At 37.3% G+C, this 19,062-nt stretch overlaps 1 protein-coding gene across 7 annotated transcripts in view; it reads left to right on the top strand.

Annotated features, from left to right (window-relative positions):
* The window catches only part of LOC117170577 (CCR4-NOT transcription complex subunit 4), a 424,579-nt gene that overhangs the window by 160,239 nt on the left and 245,278 nt on the right, over positions 1-19,062 (top strand). For all 7 annotated transcript variants that reach the window (XR_004466824.1, XM_033357421.1, XM_033357419.1 and 4 more), the window contains exon 7: positions 8,467-9,117. Coding sequence is in view for 6 of the 7 variants with exons in the window: in XM_033357421.1 (XP_033213312.1) it covers positions 8,467-9,117 (651 nt within the window). In the remaining variant the exon portion in view is untranslated. The remainder of the gene's footprint in view (positions 1-8,466; positions 9,118-19,062) is intronic.

Raw genomic sequence — 19,062 nt, forward strand, 5'->3', positions numbered from 1 at the left:
TCTCACTTAATAATAAAGCTGATAATGATCCTAAATTCCATTTCTTAAATAATCATCCAAATATAGGCAGTTCAACGTTACTAGCGACAGCCATAATTACTCTACAAGCGGATAATGGGAAGGCTCATAAATTTAGAGTTTTATTAGATCAAGGTTCGGAATGTTGTTTTATCTCAGAAAGGGTGATGAAAGTTTTGAATCCTAGTTTCCAAAAGGTTAAAGCTGTAGTTTATGGTGTTGGTGGAGTCAATATTGGCTCTTCAAGAAAATTAGCTCGATTAAAATTACTTTCTACTGAAAAACACTGTTCTTAAATCCTGATTCAAGCCTTAGTATTGCTCCATCTTAACTCTTACGCGTCGCCTGAAAGACTGGCTGGATCTTGTCAGGTCCCGTTACGGTAAAAAAAAAAAAGACAAGCATCCCACTTGCGGTACATCAGAGTATAATTTCTGAATTCTTGCATAAAGATTTAACTAAGTTTTGGGAATTAGAAGAACTCCCAAATAGAGACCCGTTGACTGACGAAGAAAAACTTTATGGAGAGTACTTCGTCATGACTCACCAACGCATTAACGATGGACGATATTTAATATGGTTACTATTTTTAAAAATGAGCCACCAATAAAAAACGGTGTCTCGCTTTCGCGAGCCAGAATTGTATTAAGCAAGGTTCTACGATGATTATCTGAAAATTCACAATTGTTGAAAGAGTATTCAGATTTCTTATCTGAATATGAAAAGTTAGGGCATATGGAACTTGTAAATGTGGAAGAGCTAGATGATTCCATCTCAGATTGTCTATTTACCTCACCACCCAGTTTTGAGAGAATGTAGTTCAACTACAAAGCTAACAGTTGTGTTTAATGCATCAAGCTTAACCTCTAAAACTACTTAATGATTTAGTCTCGATTATCTTGAATTGGAGATTGCCTCGGTTTGTTTACATGGCTGATATTGAGAAAATGTTGAGGCAGATTTTGGTAGATCCTCGTGATAGCAATTACCAAAGAATTTTATGGTGCTCTCCTAGTAAAAAAGTAGTGGCCTATCGACTTTTGACCGTCACTTGTGGCACTGCATGTGCTCCTTACTTGGCTAATAAAATAAATAAACAATTAGTTCAAAACAAATTTCCTTCGGCCAAAAGAATCCTGGAAAAACATACCTACGTCGATGATGTTTTGTTGGGGGTGGATACTAAAATAAAAGCCAAGGAGAAGCGAGTTCAAGTATCTCAATTGTTGGAGGCCGGCGATTTTCCCTTGCGAAAATGGGCATCTAATGATCCAGAATTATTGGAAGATTGTCCTTCTGGCAAACATGAAAGGGCTATAGAGTTTCCATTAGCTGAAGATGCTCAGCTTAAGGTTTTAGGATTATTCTGGGATCCTGAATCTGATTCGTTTCTTAAGGTGACTTCATCTCCGGTCGGCATTCCAACTAAGATTCCAACTAAGCCTAAAGATCTTCGGATTCAGTGGTTTGATTATCACAATTCTTTGGACAAACTAGAATCTCTGAAAGTTCCTAGGTGGACAGGTCTACTGCAATCAAATTTAAATTTTGAGATTCATGGATTTTCTGATGCTTCTTCTTAGGCATATTCTGCTACCGTTTATCTTAAAATTCTTAATGAAGATATAAATAATGCTCAATTCTGCTTAATAATGGCTAAATCTCAAGTGGCCCCTCTCAAATACGTGTCAATTCCACGTTTAGGATTATGTGGAGCAGCCTTACTGGCTAAGACAATGAAATTTCTTATGGATACCATATCGTTTGAAAATGTCCCCGCTCTTTGCCACTAATTCAGTGACTGTTTTAGCTTGGCTCGGAAAGCATTCCTCAAATTGGCCAGTTTTTGTCGCCAATAGAGTTTCCTTGATTCACGAGCATGTCTCTCGTGTAAAATGGCGATATATTTCTGCCAAGGACAATCCAGCCGACTGCGCTACTCGGGGACCCTCGTCTGAAAAATTTTAAAGCACCCATTATGGTGGCAAGGCCCACTGTGGTTAAAATTGCACTCCAAAAAATGGCCTAATTATCACAACGCTTCTCCTACGCCAACAGATTTGGAACCAAGAGTACAAAAAAGTCATCACGTAATGAGTGAGATAAAAGGTCCATTCAATTTATTGTTTAAATTTTCCTCGTGGCCGAAATTGCTCCGTGTGACTGCTTATTGCAAGAGGTTCATTGATATCTTTGTTTATAAGCACTCTAAATTCCCAAAGCCTAAACCTCAGTTTTTGACTCCTTCGCTCAATACGCTTGAAATTCAACAAGCCGGAAACTTTAGGATAAAATTGGTTCAACTCAGTTCCTTTTCGCTTGAACTGAAGGCTTTAAGCCAAAACGAGGCAATTGCAAAAAATTCGCCTCTGAAAAACTTGACGTGATAACAAAAGTCATAAGACTTACGTGGCACTGTTTGTTTGTTGCTGCACACGTGTTGTACATTTGGAGCTCGTGTCCGATTATTCATCTGCCGCCTTTCTTGCCGCCTTCCAGCGATTTTCTTCTAGGCGAGGAAGAACCTGCCCACTTGTATAGTGACAATGGCACGACGTTCCACGGGGCTGATAAAGAATTACAAAATTTCATTATGAAACTTAGACTCGACACAAATTTGCACAACGAATTCGTTACAGAAGGTACTTCGTGGCATTTCATACCTTTCTCTGCTCCTCATTTTGGGGGTTTATGGGAGGCGGGCGTCAAAAGTTTTAAGCACCACCTAAAGCGAATTGTTGGTGCACACACTCTTACTTAAGAAGGGTTTACTACTCTCCTAACACGCATTGAAACGTGCCTAAATTCCCATCCTATTGCTCCACTGTCCAACGATCCTGAAGGCTTTGCTTTTTAATTGGGGCAACTTTGACTAGTATTCCTAAACCATCCGTGGAATTCATTATGGAGAATCGATTGACACGCCGGGAACTAGTACAGAAAATTTCGGAAATTTGCTGGAGAAGATGGGGCATTGATTACATCCAATCTTTGCAAAAACGCTACAAGTGGTTCAATAAAACACTAAATCTTATGATTGGTGATGTTTTTCTTATCAAGCATGATTCGCTACCGCCATCCCGATGGTTACTAGGTCAAATTATTAAATGTTACAAGGGAAAGGACAATTTAGTGCGTTTAGTTCGAATAAAAACTGCCAGTTCTGAATATGATCGACCGATTACTCAAATCTGCTTCTTACCTGTAAGATCGAAATAAAAGGGCGAGATCTAAAGTTTAGTATTAAGCTATACTTAAGGATCACCTGTAAAATAAGAATTTTTCTACTTGTGGATATATTTCATCATTAATGTACTGATAGATCATGGCGGGCGGCTAAGACCTATAGTGAATTCCTTTAGTGCTTATTACTTCTATGATTTATTTAATGTTTCAATTCTTTTTATTTTTTTTTTGTTCATAGGGTGCCCACCCTATCCGCACACGAGGCGGGCGGTGTGTTCAGAATATATGCCAATTGAGAATGACATTCAAAACCGATAAGAAATATGAATGTGTCTGTTCTTATTTGCTTGAACCAGCGTGTATGTGAGCTCACCGGCTCGTCTCTTAATCAAATTCAGTGTGCGAGAAATTGTGAACCGCGACGGATCGTTCGCTAATTCTTATCGTGTAATTTGATGATCTCAAATTACTCAAAAACTAGTGCTTACTGATTAAGTGCAATTAAGTGCAATGTGAGAAGAAGCAAAAAGGTCTTAGTCTGCTGAACTTAACTTAAATCAATAAATTAATAGTTGTTTTTGAAATTATGAGTTTTCATTGACTTTTTACTACATCCGGCGAACTCTATCTGTTTAAATAAATAATTAAAAAACATTCTACAAGTTTTATACAACATTGTTCGAATAATTTTATGTGAAAAAAAATTTTAATAAAAATTATTACTTAAATATTAGTGTTAAATAAATTAATAATTAGTTATTACTTATTACTGATAAGTATTCCACTAGACCAACAGTAATAATTTTTAGGTGAAAAAAATCCAAACGAAATTATATAAACAAATTCCTTTTGTTTAAATAATTAAAAATGAATGACCTAATATTAATAAATATTCCACTAGACCAATAGTATCATTTTAAGGGAAAAACAAAATCTTCGAAAAAAATTAAACAAATTCCATTTGCTAGAATAATTAAAAATTAATTAACCAATGATAATAAATATTCCATTAGACCAATATAAATAATTTTAAGCAAAAAAAAACAACAGAATACAGTGCTCAAAATGTCGATTTCCTGGAGAATTGACATTTTTTGTTTTAAGGGTAGTTTTCAGATACTCGTGGGGGTGTGTTAGGGGTGTCAAACCTATACACATAATACATGAAATTCTTCATTGGATAATTCTCTACAGGCCCCCATACTTTTCTGTCAAATTTTTTCAAACCCTAAAAAATTATTCCAAAAGCTCAAAAAAATTATTTTTCCCCATGCATTTTACATGGGAAACTTCAAGTCAGAACCAGCACCTATTAAAATAAAAAAATAAAAAATTAGGGAATTTCTTTATTCGGATTTGGAATGAAATTTGGGGAGATCGTTGCCCTCTAAAAAATACAAGCCTTTTTAAGCCACTCTAGTGTACATGCGTTAAATTGGCATGAAATTCGGGTTGGCCAAATACATCAAAATTCGTCTGACATGATGACGTTCAGGTGGTATATGTGATGTTTTGAAGCTCAGCGATAGAAGCGTTCAACTAGATTTTGTTGTCGAAAACACTGAGTGTTAAAAAAAGGCCACAATCAGGACGAACAATCAACTAAGGTTGTTTTTCGGGATGCATATAATCTTCTGCGTACCGAAACTTTCACTTCCCCTAATTAACGGGCAAAAACTAGAGCTCATGAAATGTGTTTTAAATTTTAGAAAATTTTTAATCTGTTTTTAATGAAATTGATATTGTTGGGTATATTAAAATATTATAATGATAAATGTTTAAATCTAAATAATCCCTTTAAACAAAGCTAAATTATTTCCTAAAACATAATGTATCTCAAACATTCTTAAAAAATGCTTACCATCTATATTCTCCCTTCATTCATATCTCTTATTATTTCGCCACCGATTCTTCCATTAACGGAAAATGTAATACAGTGAAACTCAAATAGTGAGACTGGGCAGTTTTGGAGCTGATTGTTTTGGGGGAAAACGCGACAGAGTTCTGCTGTGGATGTAAACAATCAAGAGGCGTATGCACCGTTTCCAGCGGATTTTACTATGTGGTAAAAAATATTTTGAAAATCGTATTCCCAATACGGAAACAAGGGTAGATTAAATATTTCACGGAAATGACACTGCACGTCAATTTTCAAGCGGGGAAGCACTCACTTTTATCAATTGTGCAGTTTCATAACCAAACATACAAAGGATTTATTTAACAGAAAATTACTTCCTTTTATATGGAAATATTAGACTCACGAAAAAACAAAGTTTTCCCTATTCACACGACATGACTTCAAAGGGTGAGTTTCAAAACTTTCTTTATCTCTCTTTCTCTCTGTCTATCTAATAATTCTTTTTCTTTTTGCTGTTTTCATTACCAAATCTTAAAGCCTGTTATGTTTTTGATTCAAATAAATTTATATCCACTGCCACTTGTTTCTCGAACATTGTTCCAATAACTTCGCGATGTATATTCGCATGTCAGATAGCGCTGTTGACAATGACAAGCTCATTTCATTTCACGAAATGATCTAATCAATCCAATCGGCTTAAGTTGGCTAATGGCCTCGGAGATCTACTGCTCCTGAATTTGAGCTCGCCATCGTGCTTATTCGCGTGTGTCTCCCGCTCCAAGTGAACTGTTGGAACATCGGACGCATTTATACAGGTACGCCGTTAAGATATAGGGTCTTACAGCGACGCTCCTGTTTTGTCATGCCTGCGGGACCACCACACACCCCCGAAGCTTCTTTTACTCCCACCCGCGGCGCTGCGTCAATTCTCGAAAGAAGTAAATCAGAGGGCCCCTTCCCAAAGTTGTACTGTACTTATTGCTACATCGCAATGTAATCCACCTGTCCAATCTGCTATTCATATTATATTATTATATTATTATATTATACTTTTCTGATCCTCTGATGCACACACAACTTTGACTTTAATTTTATCTTGAAATTTTCATTTATCTTTAGGATCATACGGTTCACATTACACAGCCTGAGAGAAATTTTTTTTTTCTTAATCTTGGATACTAATATGATATTCGTAATAATAAAACCCCATGAACTCAAAATCCCGTAGCCTCATTCAGAAGAAAATTTTGTTTGGGAAAAACAAACAATTTCTTGACTGTTTCTTGTTCAAAATAGTCATGAGTAAGTAGCTCTATAACCCCAAAATCCCATAGCACCATAACCTCAAAACCCTGAAAACATAAGAGTTACGTGAGTGAAGTCATGAATCAAGATGTACTTCATAACTATTTTTTTAAACCCCTCTCAGACGTCTCTGATACTTCAGTATGCTTGTAGACCAATATCTTTTTTGCCATATTTATGGAATTGAATTCTTTCCGATAACTTGCCGTCCGATAAGGGTACTCTCCCCTTAAAACGTCATCACACGTACGGCACGCACACTAATTGTGGTTGTCCCACTACGTGTGCTGTTTTTCTAATGATTTGCGCCCATGATTTCCTTTGCGCGCAGCTAATATCATACTATTAGAGGGGGCATTTAATAAGTCCGCAATTCCTGGAATTTTCCGCCCCTACAGTCCCGAAGTTGGAAAATTATCGGACTTGTACTGTACTATTACCACCACTACTACTTTTTGTGATTTCCATCGTAAAAAGATCTACAATTTTTTTCTGGAATTTGAAATCCTGCTACGTTAACGAATACTGGAGATGGTGACACTGCTTTTAAGGAAGATGTATGGAATGATCCACTCTCCAATTCTCTGAGGTAACGAAACCAGCGAAAGCGCGCTGCCCTGCAGGTGGACGGAAGGTTATGAGGATGAAGCAGGAGTGTGTCCGACGGCGATTTGACGTTGTCCTCCTCAAAGTCGAAAAACGCCCATGCTTAAGTCCTAGGGAGGTATGGGGGTTATCATCCCTCGGCCGGCGGACTCACCCACAATTGGAACGGCAGGCCTACCGTGTGGGTTTTTGATACATCTGTGGCTAATATAAAAAATTGCAAAACACCATCGCGTTCGGGAGACAATCTACATGAATGTACTGGAAACGGTGATTGGTACTGCCACGTGTATAGTATGGTTAAAAACTTCACTCAAAACCCGCGTCGAATATATCAGCACTCCTTTCGGTGTGAGGTGATCCAAGGAAACTATTTTTGGTTGCCCAAAATCATCTGCTGTGCTTGCAGATCAATGTTAAACCGACATACTGAGCATGCTGCCTGAGTGAAGTTTGTTTACGAAATATCCATGCTTCCTTTGCTTTTGGGATAGCAGGGATCGCAAGAATCATTACGTTAAAAAGAGACGTTAGCTGGAGAAGCCGGCTAAAATTCTACTTCCTAATTTGCCAATCAAACTCGGTTTGATGAAACAGTTCGTAAAAGCTTTGGATAAGGAAGGAAAATGTTTTGCTTATTTATTGAAACGAGTCCCAGTTTAATCGAGCGTGAAATTGAAAGAAGCAGTCTTTGGTGAACCTCAAATTCGTAAGTTGTTGAGAGATGAAACGTTCATTGCCACAAGGAATGTCAAGGAAGGAGATACATGGCTGAGCTTCAAAAATGTGGTTGAGAACTTCTTAAGTAATCATAAGAGTGACGACTACAAGGAATTGGTTTCTGACTTGCTCAAAAACTACAACAACAAAAATAGTTTGCTTGATAAGCTACAAGCTACACTTTCTTGATTCCCAACTGGAAAACTTCTCAGAATATCTTGGAGATTAGAGTGAGGAATAAGAAGAACGCTTTTATCAAGCTATTAAGGAAATGGAAAGACGTTACCAAGATAAATGGAATACGAATATGATGGCAGACTTCTGTTGGATGCTTAAAAGGGAGAATGTTTACAGTAGAAAGAAGAGGAGACGAAATCCATTGCACAGATCTTTCCATGGCTTTCCATCGTTACCATGGCTTCGCTGACGTTGATAATGATAGAAGAAATTAAGGATAAAAAAAGTGAAGGGATTTTAAGGTTATGGTGTAATGGTACAGGGTAAATTATTTTTGCGGTTTCAGTGGTTTATTGGGTGTTTTGAGGTTATGTCAAAATCCTGACGGTAGGTGTTAAACGGGTTGCATATTCGATTTTAGCGGGGAAAATACATAGGAATATCATATTGGCATCCAAGACTCAGAAAAAAAATTTTGTGAGCCTGTGTTATCATTCAATCTTATCATAATTGTCTGCATATTTTATTATTGCCTTCTGATTTCAACATTTCCTTTCGATAGAAAAACGGACATAACACAATTATATTGATTTCAGGTGCGCAGCCCAATTATAAGGAGCCTTCTACCCCGATTCAGATTCCTATTCAACAAACTAATGTAATTGATGAGAATAGTACGAATGTAGTACAAAATCTTTCACTGCCGACAGTGCCAGCAAAAAAACATAGTAATAACAATAAAGGGGAAAATGGAGTTGGTCTTCGGCGAGGGAAAAATAATAGTGAAAGTAAAGTACAAGCAGCTCGAAACAAACATAAAAACTGTCAAAATAAAGAAAAAAGTAATGCACGAGTTATGGTGCAGCCTGAGTTAACTTACAGTAACACGCAAATCGTGCAAGATATAGCACAGCCTCACGCTAATGGACAGAACGAATTCGAGACTTATTCAGCCGATTCGATTATGGAAACTGAACAAAAAACTGCAATTAAAATAGAAGTAGATTATTCACAGCCGCACAGTGCACAGGGTTCAGAATTTGAGATAATGCAAAAAATGAATGATCTTAAGATAAATGGGATGGTACAAATTGGGGATTTCAGCTACTCGGACCGAGACGAAAAGTCACAACCAGAAAGGAGTACACCGGTCAGCACAATATCTAATTCAGACGATTCAAATGCAAATGAAGAAGTTGACCATCTAGTGAAGTCAAAGGAAACAAATGATAGCTCGGCTCTCTTGGGTAATTTAAAAACATTTCTCATAATATACACATATATTTCGACTTCTAAAAGATAGCTTGAGGCTTTGTTTCGTAAAACCATATATTTCATATATCCAAATGACATGATTTAATCTCTGGTGTCCAAATACAAAGGAAATTTATTTGTAGAGGGCGCTGATGTGGCTACAATTTACATGACAATTTGCTTGATTATGGCCATCTTTATCGACCCAGCATTTTTATATTTGCAGGAAATGATCAAGGTTCCTCAATAATTAAAAATGAAGTCTTGTGCTTTATTGTATACATATGAATTTACCTACCGCTAATACGGCCTATAATTCTTGACGGATATCGATGTTTTTTTCAAGTTTTCAGGATTAAGTCCTGTAGATCGACTTCAGGACTGATTTTTTAATTTCACTCAGAGGAATTTATTATTTATAAAAACAGGTGGTATTGACTCTTTACGTCTCACTCCCCCCCCCCCCGAATTCAGTCCAAGGCTATTTAAGGCAACCCCCGACACTGGACTGAAATCGAGAGTTTTGTGTACTTTGAAAATAAAACACAATTTGTTTATTACAATATTTATAATGGTAATTGTTAACTAATGTTTATTTTACATTCTAAATACTACTTGTACGAGATAATAAAGTATGGTTGATCAATATAAAATTTTTTGTTGCGGTTGCGCTCCTTAACAAAATAATTGTTTATATGAATTGTTTTGAGCAATTGGCTTAAATCTTAAATAGATAACTTATGTTCCTGAAGTGTATCTGCAATAATTCTTATAGATAGCGACTTCTCTGAAGTCTTGTCACCGAAGAAAAAAAATTATATTCGTAAAATGTCCAATGTAGGAATTCTATTTCTTTAAGTAATAAATTCTACTCAGCGAAATTAAAAAATTGGATCTGATGTTCTGCAGGACTTAATCCTGATCATTTAAACAAAAAACATTAAAATCGAGGTGAATTGTAGGCGGGAGTAATCCTCTCGGTAACGGAGTCTGCTACAAGGAGGGGCACACTAGGCGGACTCGAGGAGAATTAACTCTCGGTTTTGGAACGCGCTCTACTTAACGACCAGCTAAGGTGGCGGCGCTCCACACGGCGCAAGTAACTTGGGGTATTACAGCATTAGCCCGCGGTCGCAGGTAAAAAAGTTTACAAGCGAGGATCTTTTTGGCGATGCTTCAGGGTAGGGGTTTCGCGCGATTAGCGCGCTTTCGCTAAGCAAATTCAACGAGCCTGAACGATGTCGGTTGTCAGGTGGAGTTTAACTTTCTGACTAAGTGTCGTGACTCACTTTACTCTAAGTTGAATGACAGGAATAGGACTCCCAGGCGACGAAAGTTCTGAATAATCTTTAGAACTATGAATATAATTTACCTAACATCAATCCACAGATTCATATGCCTTCGGAAGAGTTTCAACATCACACTGTTAATCAGGATATAATACGGAAGTTACACTTAAATGCTAAAAAGAAAAATGCTTACATCGATGGGGCATTATTTATGAACCACCTGAAACTCGAAAGTATTCTGTTTATTTTCAAATTCACATATTTTATATTACTATTAGTTATTAAGTAATGGTGCAAATTTTGAGGCCTTAGGTCAAGGGGTTGCCTTATGGCTGGGGACCAAATTTTACGCTTTTAACTATACGCGCCGAAGTCATAAAATAAAGTAAAATTCTTCCCCTTTAAAACCCTGCTTTGACCAAAACGGGGAAACTTTTCGTTTTGAAGAAATAGGCGTTTACAAGAGCGGATACCCATCACATGCCGCAGGGTGTTTGCTGCTGCTGAGAATGTGAGTGTATTTTGTATCGTTTAAATCATCAAAAGCATGAAACAACAGAATCATTTCTGATTTGAGATGAAAAAGAAATATGTTTACTACTTAAATTAAATTTCAGCGTAATGATATAATATGTTACAATACGCAATGCCTCTTCGAACAAAATGGTTGTGAAGAAAAAGTAGTACCACTGGAATTATCATCATGAGAAACATTTTCATTATTTGGTGAGAGGAATTTCATGATTCATATTATAAAGATCTAAATTGATAGCTGCAGAAACCTATTGAGGGCTATTTAATTGCTTTTCTGAGACAAACTGCAATTCTTGTCTGCAAGTGCAAAATAGTTTTGAATTAAATGGAATGTTAGTAGGCATTTTTTTCATTTGATTCTTGTAAATAATTCTTAAATCTGAACCTTTTCGTTAAAGTAAAGTTTCAGGAACAAAATAGAGCGTAAAAATTTGAAGCCATTTAATTCCATTCAGAGAAATGTCCTCTTCTGAGGACATTTGTTCATTAATCTAAAAAAATCTTGTTTTAGCAAATAACATCCTTTAACGAAAATCTTCACTTAGTCTAACAGCCAAGTAATTCTGTTTGTTATCAAATCAGAAACAATTCTACTGTTTAACATTTTTGATTATTTAATCGATACATAACACACTAATATTCGGGTTAGCAGCGGAGCACCACGCGGTACGTTGAAGTGAGTCGGTGGGTTGAGACTGATTCAATAGTTATTTAAAATTAAATAAAGTGGGCATTTCTTTATTTAGTTCGAGAGGGAAGGTCTTATTTGCTAAAAAGAGCAGGGTTGTCCAAGGTATCCAGGGCGGCGACGGCGATGAACGCCGATACGGGAATGATCTTCTCCATAACGGGATCTGCTTCGATGAGGAGTAAGGGTGGTCCGGGGTATCTAGAGGGACGTTGCGGTTGCGATGTCGGTGATGGTTAACGATACGGGAGTAATGCTGTCCGTGAAGGATTTCGGTTGCGACGCCGCTGTGAAGGCGGCATGCAGGTGCTAGAAGGCGGGGTCCACAAGTGAAGAATTCGACTCGTGGAGAAGTGTCCCTCGTGTCGAAACGCGCTATACTTAAAGGGTTAAATGGGTTTTGAAATTTAAAAAAAATCGATTTATTTTTTATCAGGCAGTACACCATGTCAAAAATATTCTGCCAAACTATCAAAGTCAACCAAAATAATACTTTAGGAGATATTATTTATAACTATGAATAGAATTAATGTTACTTCAACGTAAGCTGATAATTAAGCTGAGAAGAAGTTCAAGCTGAGTTATTGACACTTGAACTTCGGCGTGCATAGACAAAAGCTGAAAATTTTGGCCCTTGTCTTCTGCGGAGGGTCTTCGTTATCTGGGGCCTTTTTGGGGCCCGCCATCAAAGGAGTTCCTGTTCTGGATGATCTTACATGATTTGTGGCCTTTTAGGGGGCCGCAATCGACTGAATTCCTGGTCCGAAAGGTTTTAGATGATGTGGGGCCTTTTTGGGGCGCGCCTTCGACGGAATTCGGGGTCCGGTGGGTCTTGGATGATCTGGGGCCTTTTTTGTGGCCGTCCTCAATGGTGTTCTGACACGGGATTTTTATTTTTGCGGAGCAGCAGGTGGTTATTGATGAAGGAATCATCTTCATCAATAAGGCAAAAGAGAGCTTCCGCTAGGGCCACAAGGTAGGTTTTGACTCTTCAAGCTTTTTTCGATGGTGAAGGAATCAGTTCCCAGCTGGCCGATGCACACCTCTAATGACGAGGCATTCTCGCTTGTTTTTTTCGTAACGAGACTGGGTAGGAATAAAGTTGGCGCCAGCATAACTGATATTTCGGGAAGAGTCTGGTTTAGTTTGCCAGAGCACTGCTTTCATCTCTATGGTACTTGCATCAGTTTTTAGGGTGTATGGTAGTCCGAGGATAGGACATCCTAAGCGCAAGGGCTTTTTAAAGAGGAATTTTACGTTTTGAAAGATCATTCTGCTTTTGGGGTCCAATTCCATCGGCTTCTTTGTTTACCGAGAACGTCGGTAAAGGCACGGCTGTAATGCAAAAATGGGGAACATATTCCGGGGTACATCCACAATACGTAGGAAGTTTTTTAAACCTTTTTTTAATTTGGGAGGGAGGTTCTAAATACCTAGGAACTTTTTTCAACTTTTTTTTACTTGGGAATGATAACTTTAAGTACGGCATTCACGTGTTTGGTTTGGGGGAAGTTGGCTTTGGTGGTAATAACGTGACTGAGAAAATCGGTTGAGGTTTTTCCGAAGCGTCTCTTTTCCAGTAAAAACTTGAGACCGTGTATATTAAGACGTTTCAAAATAAGGTCGGCATGATAAAGATGTTCTTCACACGTGCTGGGGGCATTTTTCAGGCTGAATGACATAACCTTAAATTAATGGGTACTAGCTTGGGGAAAGGAGAAGCCAGTATATGTTTTTCGAAATTGCTTCCATCGGAACTTGCTAATGGCCTTTACGGAGGTCAATAGTAGAAAAAATGCAAGCGTTTCCTAGGTCCTAGAGGGAACATGGTTGTGTGCTAACTTCTGGGATGTATCGAAAATAATTGCATTTAAGCGGCGATAGTCGATGCAAAAAAGGAGAATACCATTTTTATGTATTACGATGACTTCTAGGAGACTATAAGTGGAATTTTAAGGCTTAATTATTCAATCGGCTAACATCTGCTGTGCCTGTTCCCAAATAAGCTTGTGTTTTTCCTTATAAGGGTATCCTGAAATTTGGCAATATACTGGATTGGAACTTCCATTAGGGCTTCGGCAATTTCTGGGAAATTCAAGGTGAGTAGGGAGTTGCATTTTCGCAATAAATGATAAAACGTTGATTTTTTCCTGCGTAAACACATTTTCTTGGTCGATCGTAAACTTTCATTTATTCTGCGTTCCAGGGATCTCCGAGGATTAAGGGATCGTTTGTTTCTAGCTTCTTCTGGGGCATAGAGTTGTAGGAGCTAGAAAAGCAGCAACTTTTTCTGAAGAAAGAAACAAGTGGGCTCTTTGTCTGCTTGCTTTTGGGAGTATAGTTTGGAAGCATTCTTTAAAGGCTTGGATTACTAGAGTAGTCCGGTGTTCAGTCGGAGATTGCCTGTAATACTGGTAGATTTAGGTAAGATGCCTGGTAAACATACCTGGGATTTTGAGTGAGTATATTTCCAAGGGGTGGTTGCCCAGTTGGGTGCTGGAAATTGATAAGGGGATGGCTTAGCACAGGGCCTCGACTTGTCCAGGGGGTGGGTTACCTACAGGGCCTTAGTTGTCTCCAAGGGATGGATTTCCTGCAGGTTGCTGGAAATTGGTGAGGGGATGGTTTTGTCACGGGGCCTTGATTTTGGCCAAAGGGGCCTCACAGAACCTTGTTTGTCTCCAATGGGTAGGTTTCCAGCTGGGTGTTTGGAAATTAATGAGGGGTGGCTTTACACAAGGCCTCGACTTTGTCCAAGGAGTGGGTTACCCACAGGGTCTTAGTTGTCTCCAATGAGTGGGTTCCCTACAGGGTGCTGGATATTTTTGGGTTAGTGGTTTCCCGCAGGACTTCTATTTTGCCCAAGGGGTGGTTGTCCTGTAGGGCTGGTCATATTCGTTGACCGTACGGCCTTACCACAAACTCTAAGTCCGTGTCGGAGCCTGTTGTGTCATGGGCGCTACCGTATTTTTTTGTACTCCCGAAAGTGCTTGTGGTGGCATTGTTCGTGGGACGCGAACGATCACGGAACCTATTTTTTTCGCAGGTAACTCGATTCCGAACGGGTCTAGATAGAATACCTGTAATTGAGCTCAAGATACCGACTGCAATTTTAGATTCTGCCTGGGTTGGGTATGTTAGTTTGCCAAGGCGACGAAAGAAAGAATCATCGATGATTGCTCAATATTATTCATGGTTATAATTAATATTCATAACCGTGAATATAATTTAGCGTTCATCAAATTCCTAATTTCTTCCACTGTGCGGCGGAGCAAAAATTTGTTATTTTTACTTTAGTTCACGCCCAGTTTTAACCAATTTTGATTGAAAAGAGTTTGCCTTTCTCAGTTTTTTCTGAATACGTTTTGTGGATGCATTTTCAGTTCGTGTAAGAAGCCAACACGAGATTGTACGGGTTTTGTACAAAATCCAAAAAGCGATATTACATTCCTTTCTTTTAATTTATAAGTAAAGAGAAAAACTCATAACCGGGAAATATTAGGTTGACGTCGAAAGAAAATATCTCATTAACTAGTTGCAGTTCTTTGCAATTTCGTGTGAAAAGATCTAAAAAATCGATAGTACATCATGCGGAGACTTCAGCTAAATATTTATCCAGTCTGATGGCGCTGATTACCGTGAATAAGTTATTTCCTGCTGTCTTCTGTAAGCAAAAACTAATTCTTGCCTTTCTTGGGAACAAAGTAATACATTTAGTGATACGCGTACATTTGACCGTCTGCGAAGAAAGGGACCTAATGCGACTATAAAAAGACTTACTTTGCAGTTTAATGACAATTCTAATTTTTTATATACATGAATAATATATTTTATTATAATATGGCGAATAAAAAACTATCAATTGGTCTCATAAACTATAAATCTATTTTTTCCGCGTTGGGTCCCTTTCATCGCAGGCAGTCACATTTGCAAAATATGCTATGATGCCTGAAAGTTGCAAAAGGCCGCAGCTGACAACTCAGCTTAACTCAGTTGAAAGTTTATATATAGTTGACAATGCAATAATATATTTCATTTGTTATATACATTTTTCTGTATAAAACAAATAAAAACATCAGTGTTTTGTCTGCAATATATAAACTAAACATAACTTTTTCACCTGGGACCTAAAGCTTATTTTTAAAACTATTTAGAATATTAGATCAAAGTACAAAATAAATTATTAAAGACTTTCATTTTCACAATCTAGTTGACGGTGACCAGGCCGTCGAAAGAATCATAAAAATTGAGGAAAAGATCAAGACTGAATTAAATTTGACGCGTGAGATTCGGCAGTTCCGTGCCTGGGCTCGTGGAATTCAGTGGGATCGAAAATATTAGGTCTATAATAATTTTACTTTAATATCAGAAAAATTCTAAAATGTTGCATGTTTATTGATAATAACGCTAATACTTTGATAAGTAAGTGTGTTACTAATTAGGATTTCTTTAGCAAAGAAGTAACTAAATTTAGGATTATTTTTCATCAAATAACTTTTTTTATTACTTATTTATATTTGACAACCGAGAGAATGAAGCGTGAGGGGTTACTATGTTCCTCTGCCCTCTGGTCGATTTTTTATTTGCAAGATTCATTAATATAACTATTCAAAAGTATGCTCAACAAATTTCCAAGAGAAATTCGAGGTCCTTCATATGCTATAGGTATGAAATGGAGCGCTTACTAGTTGACCGTTTGGGCGAGGAGCAGTAGATAGCGTAGAAGAGGGTGCATTGTCCAAATATGAAAGAAATTTTTTACGAAGTATGAGCGAAAATCTAAGACGATCAACGCTAGTTCTCGAATGGGATATGCTCTTTAAGGGTCATTATTCACTAAAATTAAAGTTGAATATGAGAGTGAAAGGCGGGAAGACATTTTTCGCTAGTTGAGAGTACTGGACGACATACGATCAACTCACAATACCCATAATTTTCCCTTCACACATAAATTAATTAATCTATTTAATTGAGCACCTATGTCGTCCAGTATTGTCATCTGGCAAAAAATTTCTTCGAGCCTTTCACTCTCATGTTGAATTTGATTTTAATGAATAATGACCCTTAAAGAGCATTTGCCGTTCGATAGCTAGCGTTGAGATGCGGAGAAGGTAGTAGCATGGAGGGGCTCAGCACCACCCGCCATGCTCCCCTCACCTTTCTGCAACTCGACATCAGCCCTTGGGGGCTGGACCCGAATTGCTAGCGAGCGGACGGTTTCTGGGCTGACGCAACCTTTCAATTGTTTGAACATAAGTTCCAGCAGCCTTATTCTCTTGCCTGAAAAAGAGAAAATTCCAAACGAAAACCATTTTTTCTTATAGTTTTGGATATGCACTTAAGAATCCGTGGTCAAAATTGAGTTTGGTCCAGTAGAAAATCTAATATGGCGCCAAATTGTTGAAGTCCCCAAAAATCGGGAATTTTTTTTTCATAACTTTTTTTTCGATCGGAACACGTGAACTGAAAAAAAAACTGATCTCACCGCTCTTCAATAGCTACACCTTTCGCAAAATGTCGGATCCAATATGGCGACATGTAATTTTGAAACAACGACTTCCGTACTACTCTGTACTCGAGGGTTTTCGGGTTCGCTGATTACGAGTTTCAAATTGGATTTGCAGATTTCCACAGACTTCCAGTTGATTTTGATAAGATATTCCGTATTTCCCGTTTCACCTAATCTTTTTTCATGTAGCTCTCAACAATAGATACTGCAAACTCTTTTGTTGGGCAGGCAGAATTCTAGCACCTCCACGTCATTGTCTGTGGGTTATGCTGGGTGTAGAATGTCCGCCATATTAGGTCCGCCGTTTTTAAATCAGACAATTCTATGTCAAATTCATAATCTGCGACTCCAAAAACCCCGAGTACAGAGGTGTGCAAAAATCGTAGAGTTTCCAAAATTTTATGATGGCCACATTGAGTCCGCTATTTTGAATTCCGAAAATTCGATGTCAAATTCATAATCAGCGACCCCGAAATCCCCTGAGTACAGAGTTTTGTGAAAATTGTAGAGTTTCCAAAATTTCATGTCCGCCATATTGGATCGGCCATTTTTCGAAGGATGTGACTATTTGAGATTGGTGAGACAAGTTTTTTCTTGCAATTCAGTTATTCCGATTACCGTTCATCATAGCTAGGATCGAGTCCTAATACTCTTTTGACTCGAAAAAAAGTATGAAAAACAAAATTCCATATTTATTGGTACTTTTCTCCAAATTTTCCGCCATATTGGATTTCCTACTGGACCAAACTCAATTCTGACCACGGATTCTTGAAGAGCATACCCAAAAATATAAGTAAACATGATTTTCGTTTGGAAACTTTTCTTTCTCAGTCATGAGAATGAGGCTTCAACATAAGTTCAAGCTTCAATTCTTCAATTGTTCAATTGAAGCTACAATTCTTTTATATACATGCATTTTTTCTAAAGGATCTACGCCTATTAATTTTTAGATTTTAGAAATAATAATTATATGCCAAAGGATTAGACTTCAAAAGTTGGGTAACTTTGACCAATAAATTTCACTTGCCTCAAATAAACTCCGTGATCCGGACTAGAATCGGCTCGAATCGTAGTAAAAAACAGTTACATTTTCAACAAAAAAATGTTCATTTTTACCCAGATAGACGAATTTTATACCCAAAGGCGAATTTTCTACCAAACAAAAAATTGTCAACCAGTTGAATTAGACGAAAAAACCGAGTTTATAACAAAATAGTTGAATTCTTAATCAAAAAGCTGGATTTCATTAATACATTAATATTCTACGAAAAGACGAATTTTCAACAAAAAGAAGAATTTCCCATCAAGTTGTTGAATTCTTAAGAAAAAAAATCGAACTATCTAAAAGAGATTGAATTTTTAACCCGAAAATATAATTTTTCAACAACAAAATTAATTTTCTAGAGAATGCATCTTCAACCAAAAAAAAAAAAAACGAATGTTTAACAAAGTAGTTCAAATTGCAAGCAGGTAGTTGAGTTTTCAACAAATAAAGATGAATTCTCAATCAAAAATGTAATAGTTAATATTTATACAAAAAAATTCTTTAATTTGAAATAAAAACAGTTGAATTCTGAACCAAAAATATAATCGCAGACTTTTCAAAGAAAAAAAGTTAAATTTTTCTTTATCGGTTCTATTAATTCACTTCACATGAATTCGTTAAACGTGAGAAAGGGAAATATGTAGGTATAATATGCTTTTTTGCAGAAAGTAACAGGCAGATAAAAGATTGCATAGGAAAAGTGGTCTCCTAAAGTTATCCACATTGGAAGAGATTTGTTTTAGAAACTATTAGATGTTGTTCAAAGAAGAATTATTGTCCTATGCAATTTTTGGCATGTATGTTACTTTTTGCAACAAAACGCAAAAAAAAAAGAAACTTTTGTAATAGTCTATTTTTATGCATTCCTTATGG

The sequence above is a fragment of the Belonocnema kinseyi genome, chromosome 4 (genome assembly GCF_010883055.1).
Source record: "Belonocnema kinseyi isolate 2016_QV_RU_SX_M_011 chromosome 4, B_treatae_v1, whole genome shotgun sequence".
Classification (NCBI taxonomy): domain Eukaryota; kingdom Metazoa; phylum Arthropoda; class Insecta; order Hymenoptera; family Cynipidae; genus Belonocnema; species Belonocnema kinseyi.